Source organism: Ornithorhynchus anatinus, chromosome 11 (assembly GCF_004115215.2).
Source record: "Ornithorhynchus anatinus isolate Pmale09 chromosome 11, mOrnAna1.pri.v4, whole genome shotgun sequence".
Taxonomy (NCBI): domain Eukaryota; kingdom Metazoa; phylum Chordata; class Mammalia; order Monotremata; family Ornithorhynchidae; genus Ornithorhynchus; species Ornithorhynchus anatinus.
In genome coordinates, this window is record NC_041738.1 from 34,025,738 (window position 1) to 34,048,279 (window position 22,542).

At 42.5% G+C, this 22,542-nt stretch overlaps 1 protein-coding gene across 3 annotated transcripts in view; it reads left to right on the top strand.

Moving 5' to 3' along the window:
• RSPRY1 (ring finger and SPRY domain containing 1) overlaps window positions 1-22,542 on the top strand; it is a 58,462-nt gene that overhangs the window by 18,708 nt on the left and 17,212 nt on the right. For all 3 annotated transcript variants that reach the window (XM_039913486.1, XM_029075617.2, XM_029075618.2), the window contains 8 exons: window positions 1,614-2,099; window positions 8,521-8,573; window positions 10,129-10,241; window positions 17,197-17,323; window positions 18,788-18,846; window positions 20,819-20,885; window positions 21,629-21,760; window positions 22,363-22,478. In XM_039913486.1, coding sequence (XP_039769420.1) covers window positions 1,756-2,099; window positions 8,521-8,573; window positions 10,129-10,241; window positions 17,197-17,323; window positions 18,788-18,846; window positions 20,819-20,885; window positions 21,629-21,760; window positions 22,363-22,478 — 1,011 coding nt within the window. In that variant the 5' untranslated portion in view covers window positions 1,614-1,755. The remainder of the gene's footprint in view (window positions 1-1,613; window positions 2,100-8,520; window positions 8,574-10,128; window positions 10,242-17,196; window positions 17,324-18,787; window positions 18,847-20,818; window positions 20,886-21,628; window positions 21,761-22,362; window positions 22,479-22,542) is intronic.

Consider the following 22,542-nt stretch of genomic DNA (forward strand, 5'->3'; position numbering starts at 1 on the left):
AGCAGTAGAGTAGCCATTTTGGGAAGGCTAAACAATTTTAGATAGGGACAAAATTCTAGCCAAATTTATTAGCAACATTAGTTGAGTTTCTTAGAATGTCAGTTTACCCCTTACCTCAACGTGGACAAATATAAGCTGATTCAGCACTCACTTGGCATCTGTTTGGTTCTTTTGTTTTCATGGTATTTGTTTAGCGCTTACTATGTATCAAACACCGTTCTAAGCAATGCGGTAGATACATGCGAATTAGGTCCCTGTCTCACATGGGGCTCAGAGTCTAGGAGGGAGAACATAAAATTCATATAAATAAAAAGAAAAAGCAGATGGGATTAAATTGGTTTTCCTGTATATGAAACTTAAGAAGCAGCGTGGCTTAGCGGAAAGAGCATGAGCCAGGGAGTCAGAGGACCTGGGTTCTAATCCTAGTTCCGTGACTTACTTGCTCTGTGACCATGGGTAAGTCACTAAACTACTTTGTACTTCAGTTCCCTCAACGGTAAAATGGGGATTCAATACCTGTTTTCCCTCCTGAACCCCATGTGAGACCTGACTACCTTGTATCTACTCCAGCACTTAGTACAGTTGCTTGGCATATAGTAAGTGCTTAAAAAGTACCACAGTTATTATTATTATTAACACTTAAAATAACTGCTCACTTACGTTTTTTATAGAAGACCCCAGAAAGAAAATATCAAAGACCAAATTCAAGTAAATTGCAGGGAACAATAATCAGACACCCTCCTGGGCTTGTTGGTTGGCTTAATGAACAATTCTTTTAGGTATGGAAAATCGATTATCACTGTATGCACTAAAATACTTGTTTTTAGTGCTGGAATCCTAGAAAGTGTCCTCGACATTCATAGTGGTATTAGTAATAGTATTTTTCAAGCACTTACTTCCTGCAGAAGACTGTACAAAGGCCCTGGAAAAAAATGCACGGCTGACTTTGTCCCTGTCCCTCCAAGGACTTATTGACTAACAGTAAGGTGGGGAAAGGTTTGTTGTTTTTTGTGTTTGTTTTTTTTAAAAGTGAAATTTGTTAAGCACCTATTATGTGCCAGGCACTGTAATAAGCACTGGAGTGGATACAGGTTACTCAGGTTGGACACAGTCCATGTTCCACATGGGGCTCCCAGTCTTAATCCCTATTTAACAGATGAGGTAACAGACTCAGTGAAGTGATGTTCCCAAGGTCACACAGCAGACAAGTGGCGGAGTCAGGATTAGAACCCAGGTCCTTCTGACTCCCAGGCCCCTGCTCTATGCTCATGCTGCTTCTCCTGCATGACAGACTCATTGGGAAAGATGACATAATAGAAAGACCATTCGAGATAAAAGACAAAGTTTGAGGTTGAACTAGTCCGGGGGGTCATTGGGATCAGTAGGGCCCTTGGGGGGCTTAGGGGAAAAGGGGCACATTTGCTCGGCAGTCCAGTAAAAAGAAAAACCAAAATGCCGCTACGATCCTCATACAAAAGGCATATGGGAAGCAGGGTCCCTCGGCTGTGGCCAAGGGAAGGTGGTAGCACGAATTCCCAGGAAGGCCTGGGATTTTGTTTCGAAGATTTGAGGAGAAGGAAAATCGTTCATTCATCTTGTCCTCTGTTTTTCAGGCCTGCTTCCGAATGCCCCAGATCAATTTTAGCCAATAATGTTGGCACCCGACTCTTCCATCTCATCTCCATTCCACGGCGTGAAAACGATGCAAAAACCTCAATTCAAGATCCCGGAAACAGTCCTCCGAAAACTTTCTAAATGATCGTCATTGCTCTGGTTGTGTTCTATGCTAGCAGAAGCCTGCTCCCAGGTTTCCTGCTGTCGCTAGAGCAGCACGTGGCCAGCTTGCTGGGAACCCCCGGGACCCCAAACATGGGCAACTCTTGCATTTGCCGGGACGATAGCGCCGAGGATAACGCCGACCCCCGCCATCAGCAGACGGAGAACAGCGTCCTACCGGCGGCCGAAACCAGGAGCCACCTGAGGGACCCTGTGAGGCCACCCAGGAGGGGGAGGGGACCTCATGAACCCAGAAGGAAAAAGCAAAACGTGGATGGGTTGGTGCTGGACACTTTGGCAGTAATCAGGACGCTTGTAGATAAGTAAGTGTCCGCCTGCGTGTGACCTCGGGATTTGAAAATCGTTCGCCTGGAAACCCCCACAGTTATCCAAAAGATTATGAGAAGCAACACGGAGTAGTGGATAGATAACGGGCCTGGGAGTCAGAAGGTCATGGGTTCTAATCCCAGCTCCGCCAAATATCTTCCAGGTGACTTTGGGCAAGTCACTTCTCTTCTCTGGGCCTCAGTTGCCTCATCTGTAAAATGGGGATTGAGACTGTGAGCCCCATGTGGGACAGGGATTGTGTCCCACCCAATTTGCTTGTATTCACCCCTCCTCCTAATATAGTACTTGGCTCACAGTAAGCGCTTAACAGATACCGTCATTATTATTATCTTTGGATGGAAGTGCCTGGATGTATGCCAGATGTCAGGGTGTATATAGCGAGCTTTACTCTTTGAGGGGAAAAAAGTATGTTTTGGCCTCTCCCTCTGTTGGAAGCTTTAATTTTAAGGTTGACAAGGGCTGCGTCCATTCAGACCTCGTCATTTATTTAAGACACATCTCTTCCAAGGAGCCGTCCTTGACTAAGCCCTTCTTTCCTCTTCTCCCACTCCCTCCTGCGTCACCCTGACTTATTCCCTCTATTCATCCAGCCCCACAGCACTTATGTACATATCCATAATTTATTTATTTCTATCAATGTCTGTTCCCCATCTCTGACCTGTAAGCTCACTTTAGGCAGGGAATGTGTCTGTTCTAGCCTATTGTCCTCCGCCAAGTGCTTAGTACAGTGCTCTGCACATAGTAAATGCTCAATAAAATGTGATTGATTTCTTGGGCAACAACTATTTTGGTCTGGGGTTGCCTAACCTTGTCATAGGTCAAAAACAGTAACAAAGCTGTGATCTTCATCATTATTATTATCAACAATGGAATTTATTGAGCATTCACTGTATGCAGAGCGCTGTGCTAAGGACTTGGGAGAGTACACTGCAACAGAGTTGGTAGACACGTTCCCTGCCTACAACGAGCTTACATTAGCACAGATAGAGTAGGTTTGTGGTGAGTGCTAAAGGAAATGGTTTCTAAGAAATCATGGACGGCAGTGGCTACTTAACCAGGCCAGAGATTGAAGCTGTGTTTGCTTCCACCAAGAAAAGACTGTCATAATAGAGGTCAGCTCATATTCATTCATGCAGTCGCATTTGAGCGCTTACTTTGTGCAGAGCATTGTACTAAACATTTGGGAGGGAACAGTATAACAGTAAGCAGACACATTCCTTGCCCACAGCGAGTTTACAATGTGTACTTGTGGCCTGGGTGGAGAAGAAGCCAACAAAGAAGCCAGGGCTTCTGGAAGTTTCAGGCACACAGAACTGTACTCTGCAATCAATGAATTGTATGCATTGAGCGCTTATTTTGTGCAGAGCACTGTACTAAGCGGAATGCTCAATAAAGTACTATTGATTCTCAAAAATGCATTTAAAGCTAGCTGCTTTTCAGGGATTACCCCTACAGATGTTCCTCAAGATGGTATTTCCTTGAGAAGCGACTTTGAATTCTCGAAAGAAGACGAAGGGCCCTTTGCCCTAGGTGGCCAGTCCTGACATGAAATTTTAACAGATTAGAAGATGGTGACGGTTGGAAATCCTCTGCCCCAGTTTCTGTTGTGTAAGCCTGCAGAAAGCAATACATTTTATTTCTCCTTCAGAGAAAGCACAGGAAAGGGTACCTGCCTTCCTGTTGTTCAAAATGTTTCCTGCTATCTGTCTAGGGAACAACTCTGCACTTAATCCAATTTAATAATAATTATGGTACTTGTTAAGCACTTACTATGTGCCAAGCACTGTCCTAAGGACTGGGGTAGATACAGGTTGATCAGGTTGGACTCAGTCCCTGTCCCACAATGGGGCTCACACTCTTAATCACCATTTTACAGATCAGGTAACTGAGGCACAGAAATGCCAAGTGACTTCCCCAAGGTCACACAGCAGACATGGCAAAGCCGGGAGAAGCAGCGTGGCTCAATGGAAAAAGCATGGGCTTGGGAGTCAACGGTCATGGGTTCTAATCCCCTCTCTGCCGCTTGTCAGTTGTGACCTCGGGCAAGTCACTTAACTTCTCTGTGCCTCAGTTAGCTCATTGGTAAAATGGGGATTAAGACTGTGACCCCCACGTGGGACAACCTGTTCACCTTGTATCCACCCCATTGCTTAGAACAGTGCTGGGCACATAGTAAATGCTTAACAAGTGCCATCATTATCATTATTTTGACACCCAGGCGTGTGCTCTATCTACTAAGTCACCTCTAGGCACAGAATTTTATTTCCTTTTTTTCCTCATGCTTTGTACTAGTATTGTATAAACCCAAAGCTTGTGTTCGATGGAATCACAAACCTCTAATTTGGGGCTGACATAAATGGAGAATGCATTTAACTTCTGTCTGGGGGCTTAGAAAAACATTTAGTGCTTTCAGAGTCTTCTAGGGAACAAGTAATTCAAAAAACTGTTCCCAGGTCAGTTGTTATTATGAATGTGTGTTTGTATACACAAATTGGGGAAGTAAGCAACATTCTATGTTTAATTACAATCCCATTGAAAAAAGAGTTGTGGAACAGCCTATGGCAAATTTAAGAGTGAAGGATTGACTGGAGTTAGGGGGAAAGCTTGAAGGATGTGTCCCATAACGGGGGGTGGTCTTTTTGTTGCTGAAACATATAAATAATATGTCACTGTTGCTTAAATGAGAAGAGCCGTGTTTTTTAAAAAGCTTTTTAACATCTTTTTAGGAAATATTTACTATGACAAAGGAAAGCCAAGGTAAACAACTCTTCCCTATGCAGGTTATTTTAAAAGGGTAAAGAATAGCAGTTGAAATTTTTGAAGATAGTAATTGGTAAAGACGATACTCTTGACGTGTCATTGGAAGGAGTGGAATTATAAGCCTCTTAAAGTTTATACGGCCCTCAAAGCAAACTTAAAAGGCAACAGGACGACAGCTTGTAGGAGAGAATTGTTTCTAAAATGATTGACACACGCCATCATCTTTTCTTCCCTCCTGTTTTTCTGGAAAGATACTATTCAACTGGAAGAACATATCTTAGTATGTTAGAACACGTTGCTCTCTTTCCACTTTTTTAATCTAACTAGAATTAGTAATTGTTGAATTTAAGTGTTTACTGTGGATTAGATGCAAGTCATTCATGTCAGACACAGTCTCTGTCCCACATGGGGCTCACATTCTAAAACATCAGTAAGCATTTTACAGATGAGGAAATTGAAGCACTGGGCTCACATTCTAAACATCTGTAAGCATTATACAGATGAAGAAACTGAAACACTGAGAAGTTAAGTGACTTGCCGAAGGTCACACGGCTTGTAAGAGGCCCAGGCAGAATTAGAACCCTGGTCCACTTGCAAGTTTGAGCATGCCACTCTGTAAATTTCTTTTCATATAAAACATATTTGTGTCATGTGAAAAGTTTGTGCTTTAGGTTTTTTTTGATGCAATGTACATATTTTAGTATCTAAGGACTTTTAAAAGCCAATTTTCCCTCATTTTCCTTTAAATACTAGAGTAAATTAATGTTTACCATGAAGCAAAGTGGCAATTTTTGGTGGATGAGTATTAAAGATTATTATTAGCCTATGTATTTCCCTATTTTGCAGTCTTCTTGGGTGGAAAGCAAACTAATAAAGGGTTCTGGGCTATTAGCAAGAGCCTTGCCTTAAGGAAAATTATCAGGTACATTCCACAGTCATTTCATTCACCTTGAAATCTAGCCTGAGAATCTTAAGAGATGACTTTTCCATTGGTCTGTGTTTTCTCTCTTAGATTCTTTTCAGTTTCCATAAGTTTAGGTGTTTGGTGTGTGTTGTTGGAAAACAAACCCCAAAATTCCCTAAGACAGCGTTACCTATTTTTGCTAACAGTATTGTCATAATGACCATAATAATGATGGCATTTAAGTGCTTACTATGTGCCAAGCACTGTTCTAAGCCCTGGAAAGTTGGGGGGTGGGAAAACAAGGTAACCAGGTTGTCCCACTTGGGGCTCACAATCTTAATTCCCATTTTTCAGATGAGGTAACTGAGGCCCAGAGAAGTTAAGGGACTTGCCCAAAGTCACACAGCTGACAAGTGGCAGAGCCGGGATTAGAACCCATGACCTCTGACTCCCAAGCCCGGGCTCTTTCCACTGAGCCATACTGCTTCCCTAGTAATACTACACTGGGGCTTGATTCTGTTAGCAGTACATGAATTTTCACGTGTTCAGGATTGTAAATATAATGTGATCACACTTGCCATACTATTCCCAGTGCTTGTAAAAAAAACCCAAAAAAACTCTCCTGTTCTTGGCATATTCCTTGAACAGCCTTAAATATAGCTACATCTGGAGCTCAGGGTTGCTTTAAGTGCAGCAGTTTAAATGTAGTAGGCATCCAGTTGGAGGCCTGCTGTGCAAATGATTGTCCTGTGATTTCTCAAAAAGCATTATTCTAATCAATTCAATATGCATTGTTTTCCCCCATTCTTTTTTTTCTTTTAATCAATCTACATCTTTTCAAAGGGAAAGTTTCATTCCAACCTTCATGAATGCATATTCGCTAGTCCTTAAAGTGGACCAGAGTAGAACTGAGATGTAGCAATGAGTAATTACCACCACCTTAAATTTCTATAGGACTTCCCTTTCAGGGAACTCTGAACTGATCTGTTTATCTCTCCCATTGTTCCAGCATCTCTGGAGATAGATATGGGGCAGATGACGTTATCCTTATTGTTAGTCATTCAACCTTATTTAATAAGCGTGTACTGTGTAAAGTATACTGTACTAAGTACATGGTACAGTTTGGTAGACACCATCCCTGCCCTTCAGAAGCTTACAGTCTAGTGGGGGAGACAGACATTAAAGAGGAAGCAACAGAGTACAAAAATACGTATATAAGTTCATTATTAAGAATATGAGCCGCATGTGGGATAGATACTGTCTCCAGCCTGATCAACTTGGATCTACCCCAGTGCTTAGAGCAGTGCTTGGTACATATTAAGCGCTTGACAAATACCATAATTATATATATGGATGCAGCGTGGCCTAGTGGAACAACCATGGACCTGGGATCTAATCCTAGCTCCACCACTTGTCAGCTGTGTGACCTTGGGCAAATTCACTTCTCTGTGCCTTTTCCTAATCTGTAAGATGAATTACATTTTATAACAACCAAACTTTTACAATTTTTTGCAAAACATTCCCTTCCTCCTAGTTAAACTATGAACCCCCTGTGGGAGAGCGACTGTATCTGCCCTGATTATCTTGTATCTACCCCCACGTTTTGTATAGTGCTTGGCACTATAATAAGCACTTAAAAAGGGCCATAATAATTGTAACAGTAAAAGTTGGAGCAAGAGTGGAGTGAGTATCAAAGTGCATAGGTGGCTCAGATGGAAGGGAGAATGAGGTGAGGAGCTAATCAGAGAAGGTTTTTTGGAGGAGGTGTGATTTTTAGTAGGGCTTTGAAGATGGGAAGTATGGTGGTGTGTCAAATATGAATGGGGTGAGGAGCTCCAGCCCAGAGAGAGGGAGTGAGCAAGGTGGTAACGAGAAAAGAGATATGAGCCACTTTAAGTAGGTTGGTGCTAGAGTGAAGTGTGCAGGCTAGGTGTGGAGTGGGAGAGGACCAAGGATAGGTTGGAGCGAGAGAGCTGATTGTGAGCCTTAAAACCAGTGGTGAGGAGCCTGTGTTTTTGATGTGGAGAAGGCAGGACAGTCATTGACGGTTATAGGTTATTGAGGAGTGGGGAGATGTGCCGAAGAATTTTCATTATCTCTTTGTAAGAAAAATGATACAAACAGCAGACTAAGGTGTGGACTGGAGAGGGGAGAGGCTGGAGGCCGATGTTCAGCTTGGAGGCTGATGAGGTAGCCGAGGCCAGATAGGACAAGTGCTTGGACCGGCGGGGCAGCAGTTTGGGTGGAGAGGACGGGGCAGACTCTAGAGATGGTGTGACAGTAGAACCAACAGAATTTGGTGACAGACTGAATATGCAGGTGGAGTGAGAGAGTCAAGGACAACGCCAAGGTCGTGGGCTTGCGAGACAAATGAGAAAATCGAAGGATCTCCCTGAAGGCCTTACATATGGCGGGAAGAGGAACTGAGAATGGAAACACAGACCCATAACTCTTAGACCAGAGCACTTTCCACCCAACCACAATGACCGTCTTTACTGCGTCTCTTGTTTTGGGTGGCTGTCATTGTGGTTATGATTGGCTTCACAGAATGAATTTTGGATTATTCTTAATCTTTTAAGGCTCACATTTTAAGGGTACTTTTTTCTCCTTCCTCCCTTTCTTCCCTCAATTCACATAGACTCACTCTCTACCTTATCTCTGATCCTTGAATTTTGGTTCAAAACTGTCATTTATGATTTTGTCAAATCTACTCATAAATATTTATTTTTCAGTGACCAGGAACCTCCCTATTCAATGATCACATTGCACGAAATGGCAGAAACAGGTATTCAAGGTCTTTTTTCATTCAGTACTTCTGTGTGTACTATTCAGAGAAATGCCACAACCATTTTATTCAGAATGCACACAACCACTCAAAATGTAGGGTTCTTATCATGCTAACAAGTATGACAGTATGACTGAAGCTGAGTAAGTTGCTTGGGTATTCCAAACATATTTAAATTTTTTTTTGAAAATGTGAAATTATTCTAAGCCTTTCTGGTGTGCCTATCTTTTATATATAATTTAAATAGACTCACTTTTTTCCTCCCTGACTCCCAGCTTGCCTCAGAGGCCTCCCAACACACAAGATCTGGGATGTACTGGACCTTGTGACCTGTAACCTCTGGACTTGAGTATCTGGCAGTGTTAGAATTAGGACCATTTCCATAGTCACCTTTGGTCCCAGTGTGTATGTGAATTAGGAAAAAAAAAAATCAGCTTCCTCTATAACCAGAACTCTGTTGAGAATCTGCATTCATTCTACTCTGTTACCGACTTGTTCATTCCAAGCGCTTAGTACAGTGCTCTGCACATAGTAAGCGCTCAATAAATACTATTGAATGAATGAATACTTTGCAACTAAAATTTCTCTTCCTCCTACATCTACCTGAGAAGAGCAGAATTAAGTACTTTGTTCCCTTCCACGTTGGCTGAATTTCCAGTGGTCATTTAGCCAGATCTTAAATTGGCCATCTCCTTATGAGCTCACTTCCAGAGCTATTTTTGCTGTTGTTTGTTGTTGTTGTTGTAAGTAGTGGTTTTTTGGGGGCAGAGACTCTTGAGACATGCCTCCCCAAACTGTCACGGAGGCAAGATGAATACCCTTTTTCTTTCATTTTTCCCATAAAGCACTGCCTCAGATTCAAGGAGAATGGAGATATCTCTGTTTTGTTTTTGGCAAATAATCTTCAATTTTGCTTTGAATTCCATAATGTTTTCAATGAGGTCTTTTCTTCCCATTAAGTAACAGATTCTTAAATATACTAATATGCAATGTAATGAGTGAAAAACCTGCCTCTGTGGAAACTCCTTGGGTATATGTGCCAGACATTGTGCGTGCACATTGAATGAACCTTCCAAAGAGTATTGTCTTGCTTAAAAACAGAAAATGGTCTTTCAGCCTCTTAATTGTCAGGCAGGCATTGACTGACTGTGTGGGCCAAGATGAAAAGTCAGTCTTTAAACTTTGGTGTTGTGGAATTAGGAATATGATTTCCGGAAGCATTCTTTAGGTAATAATAGAGTTTCTTGGGAATGCAACTTTTTTTTTTGATACATTTTAAATCTTTGGAGCAAAACTCTAATCGAATACTTGAGGTGATTCCAGTCTTTAATCCTAAGAACAAAGTTGTTGTTCTCCCAAGACAAAGCCCCAGAATATTATAAATTTAAGATGACTTAACCAAGTATGCTTTCAAGCAGCTATTATGAGTGTTGGCTCCCAAAAAAGCTGAAGTCAAATCCAAACAGGATTTTTGATTTTGGAATGGAGTGAGTTTATAAACGTTTATGATTTATCTTCATATTTTTTAATGTGTTCTGAATCTTCATGTTTCCAGATGAAGGATGGTTGGAAGTTGTCCAGTCTTTAATTAGAGTTATACCGTTAGAAGATCCACTGGGACCAGCTGTTATAACGTTACTACTGGATGAGTGTCCTTTGCCTACTAAAGTGAGTAAATGCAAATGTAATCTCTATAGGGTCCACATACATGCCTAAATATGATTAGAGGAAGAGTGGCCAATGAGAAGCAGTGTGGTCTAATGGATAGAACATGGGCCCAGGATTCAGAAGTTCCTAGGTCTTAATGCTGGCTCTGCGTTTGCCTGCTGTGTGACCTTGGGCAAGTCACTTAACTTGTCTGTGCCTCAGTTACCTCATCTGTAAAGCAGGGATTAAGAGTGTGAACCCAAGTGGGATGTGGACTGTGTCCAACCTGATTAGTTTGTATCTGCTCTGGCTAACCTCTCTAATTTAGCTACTAGACATATCAGACTAAATCCCCTTCTCTTGGGAAGCAGAGTGGCTTAGTGGAAAGAGCATGGTTTAGGAGTCAGAGGTCATGGATTCTAATCCTGGCTCCTCCACTTATCAGCTGTGTGACTTTGGGCAAGCCACTTAACTTCTCTGTGCCTCAGTTACCTCATCTGTAAAATGGGGATTAAGACTGTGAGGCCCACGTGGGACAACCTGATTACCTTGTTTCTACTGCAGTGCGTAGAACAGTGCTTGTCACATAGCAAGCGCTTAACAAATGCCGTCATTATTATTATTATCGTTATTATTACAAAGCAGTTCATTGTCAATAAACTTTGGAGCTTTCAAATCAGAAAACTAAAGGTGAAAGCAAAAGAAGTCTCTTCTGGTCTTAGCAGGATTCTTCCTTCTGGAAGCAGAACTTTAGGCTGCTCAAATTTGCCGGCATCTTTCTTTTTCCACAGCAATCTTGCACATCCTTTTCTTCTTAAAAAATTAAATGTCATTAGTATTTGAGTGCCTGCTTTGCACTTTGAAGAGTACAATTGAGTGAGAGAGATGATCACAGCCCTTGAAGAGCTGGCTTTCTAAAGAGGAAACTGACACCCAAGCCATTCAGGCTTGGAGGAGGATAAGGAAACAGCAGCTGCTATTAGCAGAGTGTGAAAGGATAAATTGATAAATAGAATTTAGGTCAACCCTGAGTTAAGTGTTAAGAGTAGGTGAATACATTTAGGTGTGATGCAGTGTGGGAAGATGGAGTTCATTTGGCAAATGCTTTCAGGAGGACTTGAAGATAGCCTGAAGCTGCGGTCTTGTGGATTTGCAGAAGGGAGGGAGTTCTAGGCTGAAGGAAGGGTGCGAACAAGGGCTCGAAGATGGTAGTGGTGAGTACGAGGCACAGTGAGAGAGTAACTTTCGAAGACGAGAAGAGTGCCAGCTGGAGCAAAGTGGGAGAAGACGGTTGCTGTGTTAGAGGGAAAGAACTGATGGAATACCTAAAGCCAAATGTAAAGAGATCCTGCTTGACGTGGAGGGAAATAAGTGGCTGTTGAAGGTTTTTAAGGCGTAGAGAGATGGGTGTTGAAAGACATTTTGGGAGGATCATCTGCACAATGAAGTGTCCTACAGGTTGGAGAAAGGGAGACCAGTGAGCAGACTGATCCCAGTAGCCTACTATGCAGAGGGTGCATGTCTACACCGTGGTGGTGGTTTAGATAGAGAGGAAGGGGGCGGGTCTGGGAAATTCATTCATTCAACAGTATTTATTGAGCGCTTACTATGTGCAGAGCACTGTACTAAGCGCTTGGAATGTACAAATCGGCAACAGATAGAGACAGTCCCTGCCCTTGGATGGGCTTACAGTCTAATCGGGGGAGACAGGCAGACATGAACAATGACAATAAATAGAGTCAAGGGCAATAAATAGAGTCAAGAAATCGGAAGAAAAAGAAGCGTGGCCCAATGGAGACTGCACAAGCCTGTAAGTCAGAAAGACCTGGATATTAACTGTAATTGCTTGCTGTGTGACCTTGGGCAAGTCACTTCTCTCTGCCTCAGTTTCCTCAGCTGTAAAATGGGGCTTCAATATCTGTTCTCTATCCTCTTTAAACTCTAAGCCCCATGGAGGACAGGGTCTGTGTCCAACCTAATTAACTTGGACCTACTCTAATGATTAGAATAAAGTTTGACACTTAGTAAACATTTAAAAAATATCATTAGGAAAAATAAAAACAGGCAGGATCTAGCGAAACACTGAATGAAAGACAGCCACAAGTCTTATCAGTCTTATTATGGTGAGTATGACCAAAGTTGGGGGCTTCTGGGACAGGGCAAGTGCTAGTGCTGTAGCGCCTAGGAGGTTTCTACAATATCGCCAAGATCCGCCCTTTCCTCTCCACCCAAACGGCTACCTTACTATTACGGGCTCTCGTTATATCCCGGCTAGACTACCGTGTCAGCCTTCTCTCTGACCTCCCTTCCTCCTCTCTCGCCCCGCTCCGGTCTATTCTTCACTCCGCTGCCCGGCTCATCTTCCTGCAGAAACGATCTGGGCATGTCACTCCCCTTCTTAAACAACTCCAGTGGTTGCCTATCGACCTCCGCTCCAAACAAAAACTCCTCACTCTAGGCTTCAAGGCTCTCCATCACCTTGCCCCTTCCTACCTCTCCTCCCTTCTCTCTTTCTACCGCCCACCCCGCACGCTCCGCTCCTCCGCCGCCCACCTCCTCGCCGTCCCTCGGTCTCGCCTATCCCGCCGTCGACCCCTGGGTCACGTCCTCCCGCGGTCCTGGAACGCCCTCCCTCCTCACCTCCGCCAAACTGATTCTCTTTCCCTCTTCAAAACCTTACTTAAAAATCACCTCCTCCAAGAGGCCTTCCCAGACTGAGCTCCTCTTCCCCCTCTACTCCCTCTGCCATCCCCCCTTTACCTCTCTGCAGCTAAAGCCTCATTTTCCCCTTTTCCCTCTGCTCCTCCACCTCTCCCTTCCCATCCCCACAGCACTGTACCCGTCCGCTCAACTGTATATATTTTCGTTACCCTATTTATTTTGTTAATGAATTGTACATCGCCTTGATTCTATTTAGTTGCCATTGTTTTTACGAGATGTTCTTCCCCTCGACGCTGTTTAGTGCCATTGTTCTCGTCCGTCCGTCTCCCCCGATTAGACTGTAAGCCCGTCAAACGGCAGGGACTCTCTCTATCTGTTGCCGACTTGTTCATCCCAAGCGCTTAGTACAGTGCTCTGCACATAGTAAGCGCTCAATAAATACTATTGAATGAAGTTTCATAGGAAACTGATGAGGAGGAGTGGATTTGAAAGTGGGTTTTGGGCATATTGAGCTTGAGATGCCAGTAAGATATGCTTGTAGAGCTGTCTTGAAGGCACAAGGAAATAGTGTATGATGGTAGAGCAGGTGTGAGGTGGGGGCTTTTGAGGTAAATTTGTGAGTGACATAAACATGATAGTTGAAATTTGGGGAGCGGGATGAACTTCCTGTGAGAAGAAGGGGACTCTGAGTAGAGCCTTGAGAGTCACCCACAGTTAAGAGGCAGAAGAAGAAATGATACATGAGATTGGGAAAGTAATCAGTCATTCTGAGGTTTTAATTGAGTGCCAACTGGATGCAATCAATCAATAGTATGTGAGCGCAGAGCACTGTACTAAACACTTGGCAGAGAACAATGTAACAGAGTTTGTGGACATGTTCCCTGTCAACAGGAAGCTTACAATCTAGAAGGGGAGGCAGACGTTAGCATAAATAAATTATAGATATGTACATAAGCGCCGTGGGGCTGAGAATGGGGTGATTTAAGGGTGCAAATCCAAGTGGAAAGGTAACGTAGAAGGGAGAGGGAGCAGAGAACGCATGAGGGCTTAGTCGGGGAAAGCCTCCTGGAGGAGATGTGCTTTTGATTAAAGCTTTGAAGGTGGAGAGAGTAGTGTCCTGTCAGATATGAAGAGTACAGTATATTAAGGACTTGAAAGAATACAATAGGTGGACGTAATGCCTCCCCTCAAGGAGCTTTCAATGTAACAGCCATAGAGGAGAACTGTATTAGTAAAACCAAGCTTGGGGGTATTTCCAGGAGAAAGGTATGGTCTCCATCATAGGCACCTGAGAGGTTAAGGAGTAGGCTAAAACAGAGACTGTTTGGTCTGTTTGAGGTCCTTGGGGACTTCGGAGAGTGTGATCTCAGTGGAGTGGGGAAGTGAGAACCAGATTGCAGTGGACTAAGAAGAGTTAGTGGAGTGGAAGTCGAATCAGTGGGTATATACAATCCATTTGAGGAGTTTGGTCAAGAAGGAAAGTAAGGAAATGAGATGATTAGCTGTTAAGTGCAGTGGGAGATAGAGGGTATCTGTTGTTACTGCTTTGTTTTAAATAATGAGACTTGAGGTTGCTAAAGAAACGTTAAGAACACTAATGGATGAAGCACTTTTGGAAGTCTTGTTGTTTGGCAGGATCCTCTTTGAGCGCTGATTTATGACTGTGAAAGGTGAAATGAAACCTTTTGGTTAGAAAGTCGCTTGCCCTCGATTCTGGGTTTGAGTTCTGCTAGTGTTTACTTAACGAAGAGGGTGGAGTTCGTGGAAGAAATTGGTCATTCTATTTCACTGTAATGTCTTCAGTCATAAGTGATCTTTGCTTAGTCATCCTAAATTGTGCTTCCATTTCTTCTAGTTCCCTATCATTTTGCACACCAAGTACTTTGCACACCAAGAACACAATATAGATCTCGCTATTGTGACTATTAGGAATTTAGATTCAGGAAGCAGTGTGATTATAGGTTTGATGACTCTTTGCCATACATTTTCCAAAAGCACTTGCTTATACCTTGTTACATTAATGCAACATTTATAGCTACAAATACTCGGGTTTTTCAACTTGCTATTTTAAAAACCCTATCAAAAACCTTCTAGTGTTCTGGCGGTAACAGCCTCATCCATTGTAAAGAGCATAAGTCTGGGAATCAAGACTTATAAAGGTCTAATTCTGGTCTCACCACTTGCCTGAGGGGTGATCTAAGGAAGACACTTCACTTCTCTGTGCCTCAATTTCATCGTCTGTAAAATGAGGATTAAATACCCATTCTCCTTCCCCCTTAAGCTGTGACCCCCGAGTGGGACAGAAATTGTCAGATCCTTGGGCTTAGTCAGTTAATTTAATGGACCGTTCAGTGGTATTTATTGAATGCTTACTGGGTGCAGAGCACATGGGAGATTCAGTAGGCACAGTCCCTGCCCACAAGGAGCTTACAGTCTAGATGGGGAGACAGACATTAAAATAATTTAAAACTATGTTCATAAGTGCTGTGGGGCTGAGAGTAGGGTGAATATCAAGTGCTTAAGGGAGACAGTTGGAGAGATGAGGGATTAGTCTGGAAAGACTTCTTAGAGGAGAAGTGATTTTAATAAGGCTTTAATAAGGTCATCTATTATGTAAGAAGGGAGAGGGAGTTCCAGGCCAGTGGGAGGGCATGGGCGAGTGGGTTGGCAGTGAGATAGACGAGATCGAGGTACAGCGAGTCGGTTGGCGGTATAGGAGCAGAGTGTATGGACTAGGTTGTAGTAGAAAATCGGTTGGAAAGGGTGAGCTGTTTGAGTGTCTTGAAGGCAATGGTGGATGGGCAACTATTGGAGGTTCTTGGGGAGAGGGGACATATGGGCTGAACTTTGTAGATTAAATGATCCGGGCAGCAGAATGAAGTATAGTCAGGAGTGGGGAGGGACAGGAGGCGGAGAGCTCAGCGAGAAGGCTGATGCAGTAGTCAAGGCGGGATGTGATAAATGCCTGAATCAGCATGGCGGTAGTTTGGATGGAAAGGAAAGAGTGGAATCTAGAGGTGTTGCGAAGATAGAACCGACTGGATCTGGGGACAGATTGAATATTACTGCTACTGCTGTCCACAGTCACTCCTGTTTAGGCTGATTGACTCAATTCTAACCCACACGTTTTCTACTGAATGTTTACTATTAGGAGCAGAGCACTATGCCAGGCATTGGGATTGGACTTGAAGTAGGTGTGCCTAGCAAAGGAAATGATCATAAACAATGGCAAAATGGGAAACTTCCTCTACTTTGCACTTGAAGCGTTGGCATGGAGCACAGGCTGGGAGTCAGGTGGCTTCTATTGTGTGACCTTGGGAGAGTCATTTAACTTCTCTTTGGTTTTCTCATCAAATGGAGATTACATAGCTGTTCTCCGTCCCCCGTAGACTGTGATCCCCATGTGGAATGGGATCTGTGTCTGATGTGATTGTATTGTATCGACCCCAGTGCATTGCAGCTAGTGAGCGCTTAAATGCCGTTTTTGGTTTTTTTCGTGGGCAGGGGTTAGACACGGGGCTGGTGTCTATTTTTAACTCTGGTTTTGAAAACTCTAATTGACATTATAATTATTTTGAAGAAAGAAGCTGCCTTGGCCAGAAAAGAGTAAAAACTTTTAGCTCTTAAATTGTTGGTTCTAGATGCCTCCTGCCAAGTTCAGGATTCCCTTAAAATGAACAGAATACAAAGCTGTACTTAGTTCCCAGCAGAGATGTCGGAATGACACTGGGTTTATCAGGCAGCACTTCATTCAGTCATATTTATTGAGCGCTTGCTGGGTGCAGAGCACTGTATTAAGCTCTTGGGAGGGTACAATACAACAATAAACTGGCATATTTCTTGCCCACAATGAGCTTACATCCTAGAGGAAGAGACAAACATTAATATAAATTTACAGATATGTACATAATTACTGTGGGGCTGGGAGTAGGTATGAATACAGGGAGCGAGTAAGTCAGGGCAGTGTAGAAGGGAGTGGAAGAAGAGGAAAGGAGGGCTGAGTCAGGGAAGGCCTCTTGGAGGAGATGAGCCCTCAATAAGGCTTTGAAGGAGTGGAGACTAATTGTTGGATATGAGAAGGGAGGGTGTTCCATGCCACAGTAAAGTAATAAAGTAATATCACTTTGAGGTTGGTCTTATAGATGGTGCAACAAATTTAGATTACTATTTCCATCCCTCCTGCAGAATGTAGGTCCTGATTTTGTTGGAGCCGATTTAGTGCTTGCACGGCATTGAATTGGTAGAAAGTGTGTGTGTGTGTGTGTGTGTGTGTACACACTTTTTTCAAGCTATCTTGAACTCCTTTGCTTTCTAGGATGCTCTGCAGAAGTTGACCGAAATTCTAAATTTAAATGGAAATGTTGCCTGCCAGGATGCAAGTCACCCTGCCAAACACCGTAACACAACTGCAGTTCTAGGATGCTTAGCTGAGAAACTGGCAGGTAACTATGAGGCGCATTCAGAAAGCAATTCTCAAATGGTGTTTGACTCTCAGGGGGAACTCTGTTCTTTGGTAGCTTTGACCCAACCCCGTATGTCGAGGTTGCTAAAAATTTCACCCGAGGTGGGGCATTGGCTGGCAGAAGATCAAATTTAGCAATTTAAGGCCAGCATAACACATTCCTTACATATACCATATATTTATCCAACATACATCATTTTAGCTAATAGGTAGAGCACTTGGAAGCATTTTTCTCCCCGTTTTTATTATAGTTTGACAAATATATGTGGACTGAATAGAGGGCCATCAGAAATCACACTTTGGAGACCGTTGCACTAGCACTTTCACTGAAAGAAAATTCAGTGCCTAACAGTTTTTTTCTAGTCCTTTTAACAAATAAATAATTATTGGTTCTGATCAGAGCACTGTACTAAGCACTTGGAAAAGTACAACAGAGTTAATAGATATGTTCCCTGCCCAAAATGAGCTTACAGTCTAGTTTTCGATAATAAAAAACTTTAAAATGTCCTTTTATTATACACCAATGTTCTTAGTGTAGTGAACGACTGGAAAATTGCAGCATGTGTTGATAGCATAGCATGTATCAATAGCAATCCTGCATTTGGGTCGAATCATGCCAGCCAAACTCAAACCCAGTCCACGCTTCTCAATAAGCTCTCCAGCCCCCTCGTTGCGTGCCGTTACAATCAGTCGGTAGTATTTTTTGAATGCTAACTCTGTGCAGAGTGCTATATGAAGTGCTTGGGAGAGTGTGAAATAACAGAGTTGGTAGACACATACTACATGCAATAGTAGAGCTTTCGAGTGTCCCTGATGCTTTCATGTAAGAGCAATGATTTTGTACCTATATGGCTGTCCGTTGGACTACGTTCCAGCAGTCCAGGAACATTCTGGAAGCTACTGTGTTGATGCAGCAGCAGCTTAACCCTAGAAATGAGACCTAGGCCCTCCTGGACTTCAGCTGAAACTCGAGGTCCTCTTCAGAAACTCGGGGTTCATGCTTCTTTGACCCTTGTTGACATTGTTTCAGTAGGGTGTTCCTGCTAGTCATACTGAAAGTAAAGGCAAGTACCTCCCAGATGTTCATTTTAATGTGGATATTACTTGCTTTCCCTAAATGGCAGACCATCAAATGGCAATGATATCGCTTTGGCCGTGAAAGAGGACCCTTTGTCAAAAGTCTTTCTGATTTTAAAGTACAGGAAAAGTAGGGTCCATTTCGGAGGCCAGTGACAGGGTAGTTTCATCTTTTGAAACCTTGACTGAACGTTTATAGAAATCTGAAAACTTGGGCCTAGAAACACATTTAATAGGGAATTCTAAGTTTAGTGTTAAAATTCAGTTGGATATTTTGGATCTGCACAAAAATAACCCTCCTTAAACTCTGTCTCTAATGTGAAGAGATGCACATAACATGCAGCATATTCATTGTGTTTTTGGACAGGTCCTGCAAGTATAAGCTTACTTAGCCCAGGAATTTTGGAATATTTGCTTCAGAGTCTGGTAAGTATTGAATCAAAACCAGGAGTTCAAGTCACTGAACTCCTCTCTTGTAAAAGAACATTAAATGGTCCATTTTCCCTATTGAATTGTTGATAGTTGCTTTGAAGTGTCAGAGCCACATAGAATGAACTCAGCATTTTAAATGAAGCCATATTTTTTCCAACTGCCTTTGAATGGTAGAAATCATTGAAATTTAAAGTAAAATATATAATCTAGCTGTGAACTTTGCGAAGTAATCATGACAGGCTATCCACAAGTTCTGCTAAGTGATTATATAGATTTGAGGAAACTGAACTGTGGAGAGATTCATGACTTTCGAACTCAGTCCTACAGTCAGTGGAATTTGAGTGCTTACTATGTGCAGAGCACTGTGTTAAACACTTGGGAAAGTACAGTATGATAGAGGTGACAGATACAACCACTGCCTACTAGGAGCATACAGTCTACAGGGGAGTTTACGGTCTTAGAGGGGCAGTTTTGGAGGGATGAATTTCCACAGCTAGAATATCCAGGATTTGCAGCTCAACAGCTTCACTAGAGGTGAATGGGAAATGTGAATAGAGAGGTGTTCAGTCGTAGAAATAATTTTGCCATTTTGAAACACAAGGATTACCCCTTATAGAAAAGTCCTTTTAAAAGAACCAAGGGCTGGAAAGTTTGACCACAGCTTAGAAGAAAAGGGTAAAAGTCAAGGAATATGTTAAAGAAACGTTATAAGCTAGGCACATAGACTGTGATTTGTGGCAGAAATATGAGTTACAATCAAAACATTGCCTACAAGGACAATTGAGAAGCAGCATGACCTAGTGGGAAGAGCACAGGCCTGGAAGGCAAAAAGATATGTTCTAGTCACCGCTCTGCCACTTGTCTGCTGTGTGACCTTGAGCAGGTCACATAACTTCCCCATGCCTTAGTTCCTGCATCTGTAAAATGGCGATTAAGACAGTGAGCCCCACGTGGGATAGGGACTGTGTCCAACCTGATTTGATTACCTTTGTACCTACCCCAGAGTTTAGAACAGTGCTTGGCACGTAGAAAGCACTTAACAAATACCACTATTATTACTGACAAAAAGCACTTGTTCTCGCTTGCTTACTTAGGAAATTAGTTTCCATGGTCTCTTCCCTTTTCAGTGGTAATGCTTTAGGGGTGCATGCTTAAACCTTAACCTCTAATGTACATTTTCTTTTAAATGGAACCAGAAATCTACTAAGTGCTTCAGTGGCCCTGCAATCCAAATCCCTTTATAATTTGGTAGTGCAGGAAAAGCACACACCTCTCTCCAACTCCTGAGATTTGTAATTTTTCTGCTGGGGGCGAATATCTCAGTTCATGCCCTCTCTGCTACTGTAGTGTAATTAGGAAGAGACAAAAAGATGAAATAAGCAAATCACTTAATGATATTTATTGACCGCTTACTATGTATAGAACATAAGTGCTTGGGAGAGTATGGTACAGCGGAGTTAGCAGTCACGTTCCCTGCCACAATGAGCTTACAGTCTAGAGGGGGAGATGAGTTTTGGACTGCTAAGCTGTTCTTTTCCCTCTCTGAGTTAATATCAGGCCACAGGCAAAACTAATAGCAACTTGGCAAGGGTCATTCCACTTGGTAGGAATGGCAGGAATTTGTATTCCATAGCAGAGGACTTGCTACAATGTTTGTAAAGGTACAGAAATCGCCTATGTGTAATGGGTCTGTGTATGGGTTTTTTTATTATACGTAGATGTTCCAAGTTTAGCTCTCGACTGAAGTCAGCACATTCTCCAAATGAGGAAAAAGTTTCTCATTCCTGAGTTATCTTGGCCTTGAATTTTATACAGCTAACTAAGAGGTGTTCCAGACACCCAGCTATCTAAAACTGTTGACTGCTCAAGAGTATGAATATGTTGAGCAAGAAGGCAAAGTTTATCGTTTGCCACTCTACCAGGGAAATGTCTGAGTTTTATTATTAATCTTTGACTTCTCTTTCAGAATTTCCAGTCCCATCCTACAGTAATGCTTTTTGCACTAATCGCATTGGAAAAGTTTGCACAAACAAGTAAGCATTTGGCGTGGTGTCTCTGGCAATGACATGGGCCGAACACAGCGGAGGGGGCACTCATTTCATTGGTTATTTCCATTTTTTGCATAGGTTCCCGTGCTCACTTTGATATCACAGGAATTCTAGTATTGCTCATGCCGAAGTAAATTTCAGTCATATTTATTGAACGCTTACTGGATGCATAGCACTTGTACTAAGTGCTCGGGAGAATACAGTATATCAGAATTTGTAGATATGATCCCTGCCCACTGTGAGTTTACAGTCTAGAGGGAACTTTCATTATAGTGTGGCATGAAGATCTGTCATGGGCAACAGTCCTATAGAGCCATATGTGTAGCGTGGTTATTGTGGGGAGACGAATCTCCTATGATGTTTCTTTGATGATCTCCAAGAAGGAGATCTATTTGGGTCATTTCTCCAGGGGGAATGTTACCACTGTGATGCTGGGATTTTTTTTTTTTTTGAAGTGGAGAGGGAGCATATGTGCTAGGAATAGGGCCTTTCTGGATCTCAGTGGATCTCTCTTCTCTAGAACAAACACTTGTTCAAAAACCTGCCTTTCTCCAGAGAGTGTCCAAGAGGCCTGATTTTATTTTGGGCATTATTGTTTATACAAACTACCAAAAAAGCAAGTTGATCTTTGACTCTAGATTTGTGTTAATTTAGAGTGGCACTGCCCTTTTTTATTTATTTATACGTTCAGTGACTTTTTCAAGACTGAATTGCTTTTCTTCAAACAGGTGAAAATAAAATGACTGTTTCTGAATCCTGTATCAGTGACCGGCTTGTCATGTTGGAGACTTGGGCAGATAACCCTGACTACCTGAAACGCCAAGTTGGTTTCTGTGCTCAGTGGAGTTTAGACAATCTCTGTAAGTGTGTGGATTCTTTGTAGTCAAAATGTTTACTTCTTTTTCAAAAGCCGTTTCCATTTGATTGCCACTAAGAGGGTGGGAGGATTAATACCACCACCATGGAGATGAGGCATAAAGGTAGAGGATCTGGGGGATGGAAGGAAAGAGTATAGAGGGCGGAGATTCTGGAGGATGGTGGGAAAGATTGGAAAGCTGAATTACCTGTTGGACGATGATGGGTGGTTCATTGCCTGGCTGTTGCCATTTGTACAGTCATATCCCTTTTAAGAAGTGGGGGTGTGGTTTTTCATAAAATAATAAAAAAAAGTCCTTGTAAAGGGCCAGTCTTGAAGATGATGAAGTACAAGAATTGGAAAGTGGGGCGGTGCAAATTGGAAGTTGAAAATTTAGCAATGATTGCGTGTCCTCTTTCCTTCCCTGACTCGCTTGTGGCTCTTTAACTGTCAAAATGTAGGATCCCAGCCAAGGTTATGAATTCCCACATTTGAATTCCACTGCAATGTACAACTACTATATATCAGAACTGGAGCTATTGAAAGATGTGTGTTTCAGAATTGGGCTGATTAAAAGTGACATTTTTTACTCAATTTTTCCCACAGTTTTAAAAGAAGGCAGGCGATTCACATATGAAAAGGTTGATTTGATTACAATAAAGGCCATGTTAAATAGCAATGATGTTAGTGAATACCTGAAGATCTCACCACATGGACTGGAGGTACAGAAGCAGTATATTTTCTCTTTTGGAAAAGCTGTGTTTTTGTATTTTTTTTTTAATTTTT